The 13,885-nt window shown below is 45.6% G+C and overlaps 1 protein-coding gene across 2 annotated transcripts in view; it reads left to right on the top strand.

The window, feature by feature from the left end:
• Nucleotides 1-13,813, top strand: part of LOC129829191 (ubiquitin carboxyl-terminal hydrolase 22-like) — a 42,283-nt gene extending 28,470 nt beyond the window's left edge. Inside the window, exons 5-13 of one of the 2 annotated variants that reach the window (XM_055890801.1) lie at nt 2,609-2,775; nt 3,213-3,360; nt 6,613-6,715; nt 7,878-8,036; nt 8,529-8,655; nt 8,800-8,891; nt 9,934-9,993; nt 10,678-10,827; nt 12,315-13,813. In XM_055890801.1, the coding sequence (XP_055746776.1) occupies nt 2,609-2,775; nt 3,213-3,360; nt 6,613-6,715; nt 7,878-8,036; nt 8,529-8,655; nt 8,800-8,891; nt 9,934-9,993; nt 10,678-10,827; nt 12,315-12,357 (1,049 nt within the window). In that variant the 3' untranslated portion in view covers nt 12,358-13,813. Of the gene's footprint in view, nt 1-2,608; nt 2,776-3,212; nt 3,361-6,609; nt 6,716-7,877; nt 8,037-8,528; nt 8,656-8,799; nt 8,892-9,933; nt 9,994-10,677; nt 10,828-12,314 lie in introns of both variants that reach the window. The other variant, XM_055890799.1, reaches the window with a different exon arrangement.
• Nucleotides 13,814-13,885: the final 72 nt, after the last annotated feature.

Below are 13,885 nucleotides of genomic sequence, written 5' to 3'. Positions count from 1 at the left end.
TGTGTTTCCCGAATCTGAAGAATCACAGTAATGGGATAAGCAATATGGCCGAAGGAAATTATAAGGTTTGGTGGAGCCATTGCCATATTGAACCCGTCATATTGGTCCATTCGGACCTGCCAACACAGGAGGGTTAGTGGAAGGGACTAGGGCAAACAGCTCTAGTCTGCTTCTGTCTATATGGGCGTAGTTCATTTCCTAATGAGGTTCAGTGTGATGACAGCATCTGCAGTACAGACTGTGATGTCTGTGGGCGGATAGAACCCCCAGTCTCTCCTTAATCTCATTGCAGAGACTTCTGTTTGGCTGTGTCTGAAAAATGTGTTTATCTGGGAAAGTGTGTGTGCGAGAGAGAGAGAGAGAGAGAGAAATACACACAGTGGCTATTGATCAGGGATTTAGGAAGTGCTGTCCGGTGGAGAAAGAAGACGTTCCTCTCCTTCTCTCTCTCATCCCTCTTTAATTCTCCCCCCTCCTCCACACAGCTATGGAGCAGCTCAAACAGAGTTGGAGATGAGTGGCGTTAAACAGCATGGCATAGTGCTACTGCTAGGTGCTAAACGTTCACGCTCGCTCGCGCTCTCCCTCTCGGCGCTTGCTAATCTCAAGTCTTTTTGTCAAGATGCCCTGTACTGTGTGTAATGGTGCCCTGTAGGGGGGGGGGGGGGGGACATGCTACTCACCCCAGGGGTCTAGGGTGAGCAGCTGGTCAGGGGCAACATGTTTTTTTAACACACAAACGTTTGGGGTCACTTAGAAATGTCCTTGTTTTTGAAATACATTTTTTTATTTTTTATGAAATGATCTACATAGGTGTTTTCTTTCAAAAACCGGGACATTTCTGACTGGCTCCAAACTTTTGAACGGTAGTGTATGTCATTATGTCTTTGTCGTAAATGTTTTCGTGGCATTTGTTTAAAAACTTTGGAAGGGCTAATTGAAAATAATGCCATTGTTGATTTAGATGCTTTTTTTCATTAATTAGACTATTTTTCTCTTGAACCATATGGTCTGTCGACTAGAAACTCATGGACAATATGGACAGAGATATAACACATCTATACTGTATATATGATTAATTTTATAAAAAGTGATTAAAATTAAAATTCTATTTGTCACATGCTTTGTAAACAACAGGTGTAGGCTATTAGTGAAATGCTTACTTACAGGTCCTTTCCAACAACGCAGAGTTAAAGATAAAACATTCAATGACGTAGAGACACGAGGAATAAACGCACAGTGAATAAAGAATAACAGTAATGAGTCTAAAAATAACATGGCTATATACAGGAAGTACCAGTACCAAGTCGATGTGCAGCGGTACCAGGTAATTGAGGTAGCTACAGTACCAGTCCAACGTTTGGAAACACCTACTCATTCCAGGGTTTTTCATTGTTTACTATTTTCTGCATAATCGTGAAGACATCAAAACTATGAAATAACACATATGGAATCATGTAGTAACCAAAAAAAGTATTAAACAAATCAAAATATACGCTGTATTTGAGCTTCTTCAAAGTAGCCACCCATTGCCTTGATGACAGCTTTGCACATTCTCGCCCCTCTGTTTCCTGTAGTTTCCTGTAGTCCACGATCAGCTCCTTTGTCTTGCTGATGTTGAGGGTGAGGTTGTCCTGGCACCACACTGCCAGGTCTCTGACAACATCCCTATAGACTGCATCATTGTCGTGTGTGTGATCAGTCCTACCACCGTCGTGTCGTCAGCAAACTTGACGGTGTTGGCGTCTTACATGCAGTTGCGTGTGAACAGGGTGTACAGGAGGGGACTGAGCACACACCCCTGAGGGGCTCCCGTGTTGATGGTCTGCGTGGCGGATGTGTTGTTGCCTACCCTCACCGCCTGGGGGCGGCCGGTCAGGTCGTCCAGAATCCAGCTGCAGAGGGAGGTGTTCAGTCACTGTCTTGAGCTTGGAGTGGACTATGGCGTTGAATGATAAGCTGTAGTCAATGAACAGCATTCTTACCTTGTGTATTGCTTTTGTCCAGGTGGGCAGTGTAGAGTGCAATGGAGATTGGTCATGGCTCACATCAAAACCATGATGCAGTCTTTCAAAGCTTTTCATGGCTATAGATGTGAGCGCTATGGGGCGATAGTTCTTTAGGCAAGTTACCTTGGCTTTCTTGGGCACTGGGGACTATTATTCAAGTATACATTACCAAAGTTACCATAGATTGCTGTAGATGACCTGTTATTTACCCAAATGACTGAAAATGCCAGTAACTTCGGTAAATTACCGGTAGCTTTGCATGCAACCCTTCCTATCAGGGTATCCCAGCTCAGTGGGTCTTACCCTGTTGTCCTCCTGCCAGTGTGAGGCTGCTGTGTTCGCTCCAGCCTCCGTCTAGGGACCACTGTGGCCATCTGTTACAGCCATGTCTCCACTGGTTCTCATTTACTGTAGTGGTTTTGGCACTGGAATTGATATTCCAAGATTGGTATTATGTCTGTTTCTGCATGTCTCTCTCTCAAGCGCCCCCCCCCCCCCCCCCATTTACCTGTCTGTTCCTTTCTCTCTCCATCTTCCTCTGCCTCCTGCTTCTCTCTCTCTCTCTTGCTCGACCTCTAACCCTCCCCTCTCTGCCTCAGGTCTTCGAGGTCTGATCAACCTGGGCAACACGTGTTTTATGAACTGTATCGTCCAGGCCCTCACCCATACACCCCTGCTGCGGGACTTCTTCCTGTCCGACAGACACAAGTGTGAAATGCAGTCCAACTCCTGTCTGGTGTGTGAGATGTCCCAGCTCTTTCAGGAGGTAAAGGGGTTTCAAAATATCTCTCTCTTTCAGGCTCGCACACCTCCTCCAGTCTCCTCCCTCTTTCTTTCCCAGCCCACCTCTACTGCTGTCTAACGCTCTTGTTCTAAATCTCTCTCAACCCAAAACTGTCTTCTCTTTTTAATTTTCTCTCCCCCCTCTAAAACCATTGTAGTGGAAGTACTTAGCTAGCGAAGTCGTTGTCACATTGAGTCAGTACGTGGTGGGATTTGCATGGTTTAAGTTCCCGTTTCATCCCGCCCCTTCTCCAACCCTTATTCTCTCTTATACCTCTTTTTATTTTCCCTCGCCTCACTTTCTCTTTCTCTCTCTCTCTCTCTCTCCATTCCCCCTCTCCTTCTCCCCTCACATTTAACGTTTCCGTTCTTTCTTCCTCCTCTTTTTCTCATCCCTCCCTCTCTCTCTCTCTCTGTCAGTTCTATTCGGGCCACCGTTCGCCCCACATTCCCTTCCGACTGCTGCACCTGGTGTGGACTCACGCGCGCCACCTAGCGGGCTACGAGCAGCAGGATGCCCACGAGTTCCTCATCGCTGCCCTGGACGTGTTGCACCGCCACTGCAAAGGTTTGCATCATAGTACAGGGGCGTACGCGTAGAATCGCGCAGGAACACACACACACATTACATTGTAAGACCTACCTTTTTATATATACAGTGGCAAACACGAATGCATTACACAGCCTTACACCCACATACAGTGCCTTCGGAAAGTATTCAGACCCCTTGACTTATTCCACATTGTTACGTTTCACCTTTCTGGCGCAGGCGTTCCACTAGCGACCCACCTCGACAACATCTGGTGAAATTGCAGAGCGCGAAATTCAAATGACAGAAATAGAAATATTTAACATTCATGACAATACAAGTGTGTGGCTCAGTTGGTAGAGCATGGCGCTTGCAACGCCAGGGTTGTGGGTTCGATTCCCATGGGGGGCCAGTACAAAAAAAGTATGAATGTATGTACTTGTAAGTCGCTCTGGATAAGAGCGTCTGCTAAATGACTTAAATGTAAATGTAAGTGTCATACATCAAAATAAAGCTTAACTTCTTGTTAATCCAGCCGCTGTGTCAGATTTCAAAAAGGCTTTAAGGCGAAGCACACCATGCGATTATCTGAGGACAGCGCCCCGCATACAAAAGCATGAAAAAAATAATAATTCAACCAGGCGGGTGCGCCACGAAAGTCAGAAATAGCGATATAATAAATGCCTTGCCTTTGAAGATCTTCTTCTGTTGGCACTCCAAAAGGTCCCAGCTACATCACAAATTGTCCTTTTGTTCGATAAAGTCCTTTTTAACCCCAAAAAAACTCAGTTTAGCTGGCACGCTTCATTCAATAATCCACCGGTTTCCCTCCTTCAAAATGCATACAAAATGAATCCCAAAAGTTACCAATAAACTTCTCCAAACAAGTCAAACAACGTTTATAATCAAACCTCAGGTACTCTAATACGTAAATAAACGCAAAAATTTAAGACGGAGAAACGTTATTGTCTTTACCGGAGATAAAGAACAAAGAACGCACTCTCATCCACGCGCATGAAAACACTAAAGCCAAAATAGGAGCCAAATTAGCTATTTTTTTCAAAAACAAGCCTGAAACTCTTTCTAAAGACTGTTGACATCTAGTGGAAGCCCTAGGAACTGCAATCTGGGAGGATTTCGCCTCATAATAAATGTCAGCCATTGGAAACAGTGGTAGGCTGAAAATGTTTATTTTTTGAATGGTTTGTCCTCAGGGTTTTGCCTGCCATATCAGTTCTGTTTTACTCACAGACATAATTTTAACAGTTTTAGAAACTTTAGAGTGTTTTCTATCCAATTATACCAATTATATGCATATCCTAGCTTCTGGGCCTTAGTAACAGGCAGTTTACTTTGGGCAAGCTTTTCATCTGGACGTGAAAATACTGCCCCCTAGCCCAAAGAGGTTATTAAGTCTTATTCTAAAATGTATTAAATCGTTTTTTTCCCCTCAATCTACACACAATACCCCATAATGACAAAGCAAAAACAGGATTTTAGGAATGTTGCTAATTTATAATAAAACAAAACACTGAAATATCATATTTACATAAGTATTCAGACCCGTTACTCGTTACTTTGTTTAATTACCATTGGTCGTGACTACAGCCTCATGTCTTCTTGGGTATGACGCTATAACCTTGGCACACCTCTATTTGGGGAGTTTCTCCCATTCTTTTCTGCAGATCCTCTCAAGCTCTGTCAAGTTGGATGGGGAGCGTTGCTGCATTTCTGGAGAGACCTGACTTATTGCCAGAAATGTTAGATCAGGTTCAAGTCCAGGTTCTGGCTGGGCCACACAAGGACATTCAGAGACGTGTCTTGAAGCCACTCCTGTGTTGTCTTGGTAGTGTGCTTAGGGTCGTTGTCTTGTTGGAAGGTGAACCTAAGCCCCAGTCTGAAGTCCTGAACACTCTGGGCCAGGTTTTCATCAAGGATCTCTGTTCTTTTCTCCGTTCATCTTTCGCTCAATCCTGACTAGTCTCGCAGTCCCTGCCGCTGAAAAACATCCCCACAGCATGATGCAGCCACCACCATGCTTCACCGTGGGGATGTTGTCAAGTTTCCTCCAGACGTGATGCTTGGCATTCAATCTTTGTTTCAAACTCGAAGTGGGCTGTCATGTGCCTTTTACTGAAGAGTGACTTCCGTCTGGCCACTCTACCATAAAGTCCTGATTTGGTGGAGTGCTTCAGAGATGGTTGTCCTTCTGGAAGGTTCTCCCATCTCCACAGAGGAACTCTGTCAGAGTGACCATCGGGTTCTTGGTTACCTCCCTGAGCAAGGCCTTTCTTCTCCCCGAGAGCTGGGTGGCCAGCTCTTTGTGGTTCCAAACTTCCATTTAAGAATATTGGAGGGCACTGTGTTCTTGGGGATCTTCAATGCTGCAGAGTTTTTTTTGGGTACCCTTCCCCAGATCTGTGCCTCGACACAATCCTGTCTCGGAGCTCTACGGACATTTCCTTCGACCTCATGGCTTGGATTTTGCTGCGACGTGCACTGTCAACTGTGTGACCTTATAGACAGTGTGCCTGTCCAGATCATGTCCACTCAATTTAATTTACCGAAGGGGGGCTCCAGGTTGTAGGAACTTCTCAAGGATGATCAATGGAAACAGGATGCACCAGGACTCCATTTCGAGTCTCATAGCAAAGGGTCTGAATACTTATGTAAATAAGGTATTTCTCGTTTTAATACATTTTGTAAAATTTCGAAAAACCTGTTTTCGCTTTGTCATTATGGGGTATTGTGTGTAGATTGCTGAGATTAAAAAAAAAAAAAATACATTTTAGAATTAGGCTCAATCGGGAAAAACTCAAAGGGTCTGAATACTTTCCGAAGGCACTGTACATGTACACATACAAACTTGTACAGACAATCAGATTGTAGAAAGCAGACTGCTCTACTCAAATGGCACCCACGCTCTCTACTTCTGCCACAGTCAAATGGTGGGAGGAAAAGCAGGAATACGGGAAAGGAAGGGAGCAGCGATTGGGGGAGAATGAACTAGAGAGGAGGAGAGTGAAGAAAATGGCTGGTCTGCTATCTGACTGCCTGGATGAGCTGAGCTGAGGGGCTGCTAATTGACACCGACTAAGAGCCTCTTTACATAAGTGCTGATTGTGTTTGCTTAGCTCTGTGTCCTCCTTCAACATCCCTCATTCTCTCACTCTTTCTCTCTCGATTTGTCTTTCTCTGATACTGAGGGGGGGGGCAGCAGCAGTCGACAAGCTTTAATTCTCAATCGTGTGTGTGTGTTTTGTCCCTGGCCTCTCGATGTTCACCAAGGAGATGATAACGGGAAGAAGGCCAACAACCCCAATAACTGCAACTGCATCATCGACCAAATCTTCACCGGGGGTCTGCAGTCTGACGTCACCTGTCAAGTCTGCCAGTATGCTCCTCCATCTTTCTCTGTGTGTGTGTGTCAGCAGTGTGAAAGTTATTTCCTCTGCGTCTTTGTGCTTCACCCTTACTGTTTGTTTGTGTGGGCGTGTGTACTATTGATGCATTATGTTGACCAGGTTTCAAACTAGCACTCAGTCACTCTCAGCCCTGGTCAGACCCCCTCTCTGCAGTGAGTCAAGGAGAGTGGGACAGATTTTTTTTTTTAACACACGCCTCACCCGTTGCTCCACTCCCACTGTTTTAGCAGCCAGGCACCCTACTGGGCAGTGTAGACTGACATAGTGTTCTACCTACATCTGGTGGACACAGAGTATTGCACAATATTTAGTTATTCACAAAGAATCAGTGATTTCGTGTTGAGTTTGCAAGACTGATTGAGAAGCATTTGTGCAACATTTTGTAAATGTGAATGGACGTGTTGGTTGTTTAGCAACAAAACCGACGTGGGCGCAACTATGGGGCAAAACAGACGGGGTTGGCTTAGATTTTTGACAACATGTAATAAAAACATTTTTTGTCTCCAATGTTTAATGAAAACATAAGTTAGTTTGCACAATGAGCACTTGTTGTCTCTCAAATTCATCGTTACAGATGTTTGTTGGTTGGTTAGCTAGCTAGCGAACTTGAGCCATATTAGGATTGACATGAAATCAGTCGAAATACCTCAAAACAAGACCTCATATCAAGAACAAGATGAAACCAGCTGAAACGAGCCACTTACGATTCCCCACGTCACAGTTTCTTGTCATTGTTGGTAGCCATTCCGAATCACAACTACTCTGACTTCTACCCCATTGAAGCGTGCGTGTCGTTTTCGTGACTTTGTCAGCTAACTCGTCTATATATACACTTGCATGCAAACTAACATTGTTTAAGTGTTGTAACTGGCTACTTAGGTATTCTAGCGGTTAAAAGCGTGGGGCCAGTAACTGAAAGGTTGCTGGTTCGAATCCCTGAACCAACTAGGTGAAAACTCTCATGTGCCCTTGGCCAAGGCACTTAACCCTAATTGCTACTGTAAGTCGCTCTGGATAAGAGCATCTGCTAAATGACTCAAATGTAGGGGTCATAAGATGGATTCATAGGCTTTGGGTCAGTCAAAGCCCAAAAGCCATTCCCTAACAGACCCCTCCCCTCTCGTCCTGTAGTGGTGTTTCCACGACGATAGACCCGTTCTGGGACATCAGTCTGGACCTGCCGGGGTCGTCCACGCCCTTCTGGCCCCTCAGCCCCGGGGGAGACGGCAGCACACTCAACGGAGAGAGCCACCTCTCAGGGGCCACCACACTCACAGACTGTCTACGCAGGTATCTCGTCACTCTCCCCCTCTCTCAGGGGCCACCACACTCACTGACTGTCTACGCAGGTATCTCGTCACTCTCCCCCTCTCTCAGGGGCCACCACACTCACTGACTGTCTACACAGGTATCTCGTCACTCTCCCCCTCTCTCAGGGGCCACCACACTCACAGACTGTCTACGCAGGTATCTCATCACTCTCCCCCTCTCTCAGGGGCCACCACACCCACTGATTGTCTAGGCAGGTTCTACTCATCCCTTTATCACCATCCCCTTTCTCTATCGCTCGCTTTCTCTCGTTCTCTCTTCTTCTATCAGGGGCCACCACTCCCACTTTCTGTCTACGCAGGTAATCATCCCTCTGGCTAATTCCTTCCACATCATCGCTTTAACCTTCTCTGTATCTCTCTGTTCTGCTGTCCATCTTTCTATCTTGCGCACGCACACATACTCGCAGACACACACACGGTGTGGGTTCTGACCCTGGTCCGTCTTCTGCAGGTTTACCCGACCAGAGCACTTAGGGAGCGGCGCCAAGATTAAGTGTAGCGGTTGCCACAGTTACCAGGAGTCCACCAAACAGCTGACTATGAAGAAGCTCCCCATTGTGGCGTGTTTCCACCTCAAAGTGAGCTCGCGCATTTTTTTGTTTTTGTCTTTATTTGCGTAAAAGAAATGAAAGTGTGAGAGCTCAACTTTAGTTCGTCCTTCTCACTGTAATATCTCTAACCTCTCTCTTTGTCTTGATCTCTCTCTCGCTCTCTCCCCCCAGAGGTTTGAACACTCTGCGAAGCTGCGGAGGAAGATCATTACGTACGTCTCGTTCCCCTTAGAGCTGGACATGACTCCCTTCATGGCCTCCAGGTCAGTCTGAACAATGAGCCAGTCGCACAGTGGCGGAGACCAGGGCTGCATCTCAATACTCTGAACACTCTTCCTTTATTCATATTCCTCTTCCTCTGCGCTGATCACAGAGATGTGAAAGTCAGTCCACTGATGGTCTCGTTGCTATGTAGCCGTCACCTGCTGATTCTTAAACCAGTGCTAGTGAAGTGAAGGAGCCCGGGAAAGGAAGCCCCTTGAGTCAATTGAGAGGCATAGACTTCTACAGGTGTGCGCGTATTCGTGTGTGTATGGTGCTGTCCGACCAGCCACGTTCATTTGCCGTGTGTGTAATTGGTGTTTTTAACTTAATTAGCCAAACACAGGTGTGCGCTCACACACACACACACACATACACCCGGGACTCCCCATGCGTATCCCCTGATGTGCAGCATGTCAACACAGCACCTGCTGCTGAAGGGGACTCAAATGGACTCAGATCTCTCTCCTCCAGAGAGAAAGAGGGGGATGACTGGAACTGCATGAGTTGAATGAACGAGTGTACGTATGAAAGGGATGCGCCGTATTGGTGCGGAGGTGGGAATTGTGATCTAGGATTAGTGTCAGACGAAGCAGTCAGTCAGGGGCCTCATGAGAAACAGTGCCAGACAGGGCCAGACAGGGCCAGACAGGGTCAGACAGGGTCAGACAGGGTGAGGTGTTAAGGAGTTATTTTTTATTTAACCTTCATTTAACCTTTTATTTAACTAGGCAAGTCAGTTAAGAGCAAATTCTTATTTACAATGACCAAACCCTCCCCTAACCTGGCCGCCGCTGGGCCAATTGTGCGTCGCCTTATGGGTCCCCCGATCACGGCCGGTTGTGATACGGCCCGGGATCAAACCAGGGTCTGTGGGGACTCCTCTAGCACTGAGATGCAGGGCCTCAGACCGCTGCGCCACTCAGGAGGCCTGCTCTGAGGAATGATTGTAATGTATACGTGTGGTATCACGCTAGAGGATGGCTTAGTGTGATGGTCTTTGTTCATCGTTGCTGACATATTGTCTGATCGTGTGTCTTTCAGTAAAGAGAACAGGATGAACGGACAGTACCAGCAGTCCGTAGACGTTTTCAACGACAATAAGTAAGTGGACTGTCCCTCTAACACTGGTACTACACTGAGTATACAAAACGTTACGAAAACATGCTCTTTCCATGACATAGACTAACCAGGTGATTCCAGGTTAAAGCTATGAACCCTTATTGATGTCACTTGTTAAATCCACTTCAATCAGTCTTGAGACAATTGAGACATGGATTGTGTATGTGTGCCATTAAGTGGGTGAATGGGCAAGACAACATTTTTAAGTGCCCTTTAAAACGAGCTATGTTAGTAGGTGCCAGGCGTACTGGTTTCCGTCAAAACCCAGCAGCGTTGCAGTTCTTTTCACGCTCAACAGTTTCCCGTGTGTATCAAGAATGGTCCACCACTCAAATGACATCTGGGAAGCATTGGAGTCAACATGGGCCAGCGTCCTTGTGGAGTCCTTGCCTTGACGAATTGAGGCTGTTTTGAGGGCGAACGGAAGGGTTGCAACTACATTTGAGGAAGTGTTCCTAATGTTTGGTGTACTCAGTGTATGCTGCATGTAAAGAACAATATATAATGACAGTGAATTTTCTCTGTTCTCTTCTGCTTTGATTTGAACCAATTCTCACCCATTTTCTGCCTCCCTTCCTCGCTCTCTCTCTCTTCCCCCCCCTCCCCTTCTCTCTTTCCCTCCCTCCACTCTCTCTCCATGCCTTCCCCTCTCGTCCCTCCCTCCAGGTATTCTCTGTTCGCGGTGGTCAACCACCAGGGCACTCTGGAGAGCGGCCACTACACCACGTTCATCCGACAGCACATGGACCAGTGGTTCAAGTGTGACGACGCCGTCATCACCAAGGCCAGCAACAAGGACGTGTTGGACAGTGAAGGGTGAGCTCCGGCCGCTGCAACCTCCACCTTTCTACTGTGCTAACCCCCTGCGGAGAATTCAATGAGCGTTGGATGCGTCTCAATCCACCGTATCCGCCGATGTCGCACTTCCGCGTCTGCGGGGATTGTTTAGACCACGAGACGTGGTGAAAATTGGGTCTTCTCACAAAATCGTCTGTAGCGTCCGAATGGGTTGCAAAGTAGTTTGACCCCTCTATGGAAAGATGAGAGTCTTAACGAACACGGTGGTGTTCTCTGCTTTGCTCTTTGAACCCCACAAGCGTCTTGGGACTGGTCTGAAGTCGGTACAGCTGATCTGCCAACTTCTGTCAGTAGCGTCCAAACAGTTCTGGCTACACACTAATATGACCCCTCTGTAGAAAGGCGAGACACTCATGAACACGTAATGTTGTACTGCTCTAGGATGCCCACAGGCCTCGCAAGACTCGTCTGAAGGTTCCCTGGTACCAGGAGAAAACATGATTGCAAGTAGATATGGGCACTGTTTAGTGCCAAAAATAAGGGGTTAGATACAGAAAAAAGAATACAAATGTGTCCTGATCTTTCTTATCTCTCATATGTCAGCCACTTCAGAACAAACTTCCTTTTGATTGTTTTAGGGGGACGATCTGTTGGTCCATGTAGTGAATCTGTTAGTCAATGCGTTTTGTATGGGCTAATAATTTTTTTCATCAAATTATATTTTTTTGGGGTGTACTTCAAGGGGTCCTAACATTCAAAATCAAATAGCTAAATTATCCTCGGTATGACTTTCTTAAAACAATTCCATTTAGCTTAGTAGAACTGGGCTGCAGGTAGCCTAGCGGTTAAGAGCGCTGGGCCAGTAACCGAAAGGTTGCTGGTTTGAATCCCTGAGCCGACTAGTTGAAAAGGCTAGTCTGTGCCCATGAGCAAGGCACTTAACCCTAATTGCTCCGCTCTGGATCACAGCATCTGCTAAATGACTCAAATGTAGAACCCCCCCCCCCCGGCTTAGAGAGGGCTTAGACTCTTATGGGTTAAAAGCTCATACAATCCTTACCTTTACGGGGTTAAACATATAGCAGGTCTGGTGTCAGGGGTTAGGGGCAACTTCTACCTCCTCTGTCTTTTGGGGGAGGTTTCCCAGATGTCGATTTTAGCCTAGTCCAGGACTAAAAAGCACTTGGAGATTCTCCATTGAACTTGCTTTTGTAGTCCAGTTTATATTTTATGGTCAATCAGTAGACTTCAAAGCTACATTATTTTTCATTTTTAACGAACTTCGCAGCCACATTATGAACCCCTGCTCTTAGGAAGGTGTGTTAATGTTTTGTACATTCGGTGTATATGATTTCATCCAGAACTCCATCTCCCCTATTCTTTCGATTTTATCATTATGCAGTAGCCTCTCCCTCGTGTTTTTCATAAGTAATTCCTCATGATAATGAGAAAAATATCTTTTGAGTGTGAAATCTTATCAGTGATTCTTTTTTTTCTGTTGTCAGGTACCTTTTGTTCTACCATAAACAGTTTCTGGAGTATGAATAGTCAGCTTCCTTCAGCACTGATGTCAACAGACGCCAAGAGTTGCGCCACAACAAAATGGCAACGTAACACAAGCCTACCTGAAACTACATCAGTGAAGATTGAAGCTGTGGGAATGGAGGCAAAGGACAACGAATCCCGCATCGTTTCTAACTAAAGGATACTCCAAAACCAATCTGCATGGAAGCTACTACGTAGGATCTACTTGATAGGACGGAAAGTAGGAAGAGGAGGGGGAAGATTGCAGAATGGAGAGAGAAACGAGAAGCCTTTGTTGGAAGATGATGTGCTTCACTCTCTCGCTCTCCTCTCCTATCGTTTCGGGCAGATGAAGGAACAGTCCGACTGTGGCCACATCTCATAAAAAACAGTCAACTTCACGTTGTATTATTTTTCTGAAATCCATAATTCCACTCCCCCCAAACACACACACACACACACACACACACACACACACACACACACACACACACACACACACACACACACATCTCCCAAGTGACCAAACATTTCTGAGGGAAGACATTTGGTTGTTTAAGTTCATTATATGCATTGTTATTGCTCTGAAGGCAAAACAAGCTGACAAATTATATTTAAGAACATTGCAAACACCAGAAGAGATGACTAATCGTTGGTTGAACTTTTTAATTTTGAAAATACTGTATGATGAATCTAGCGCACATTTCTTTCTTCTTCTTTTTTTACTGAAAAAAAGATGGAGGTAGAGAAAGGGAGGTTGTTGTTCTGTGAAAATCCCCCCCCCTCTTTTTTCCCTTTTTTTCTTTTCTTTGAGGGCAGGGAAAATATAGAAGTATATTTTTATAAGTCATTTGAGTCCTTGTTCACGGTGTCCAATGTTTCCCCCCCCCCTCCCCCGAACCCCTGTGCTTGTTATGTTGTGCAGTCAATCGTGTATTTTTGAAAAATGTATGCTTCTTCTCATGAGACTGCTGTTGTGGAGCCCTTTTTCACGTTTGTTGGTTGGTTTGTCTGGTTCTTGTGATGGGATAATTATTGTGTTGCTGACATGGTTGTGAAGATGTTTCAGGTGATGCGTTGTTGTGAATAAGAAACAGACGAGCATTATTCTGACACGGGTGTGTGTCCTGCCGCGGCTCGATCCAACAGTGTTAAACTTTGGCCACATGTTGCTCTAATTGTGTGTGTGTGTGTGTGTGTGTGTGTGTGTGTGTGTGTGTGTGTGTGCGTGTGTGCGCGTGTTGTGCGCATGTTTGTGTACTGAATCAGTACTTCTTTTTCACATGATAATTATGTATGTTAAAGTATGTATGTATGTTTAAAAAAGAAAACAACCAAGGTAGAAACTGAGTTCCTTTATCCATGTTGCTGGAAAAGGTCAAGGGTTATTATGCTAGTCAAAATACATCCCCCACACTTTATCTGCTGCAAGAACTGGACACCGATGGTGAGACACACACAATAAAAATCTATATCTATACTCTCGTGTGCTTCAGGGTTTTATTAACTTGTACAAGATTTACTGGAGGTCTTTGCTGAATCGTGGCACAGG

The sequence above is a fragment of the Salvelinus fontinalis genome, chromosome 30 (assembly GCF_029448725.1).
Source record: "Salvelinus fontinalis isolate EN_2023a chromosome 30, ASM2944872v1, whole genome shotgun sequence".
NCBI lineage: Eukaryota > Metazoa > Chordata > Actinopteri > Salmoniformes > Salmonidae > Salvelinus > Salvelinus fontinalis.
Note: the sequence above shows the minus strand (reverse complement) of the source record. Positions and strands in the feature narration are given on the sequence as shown.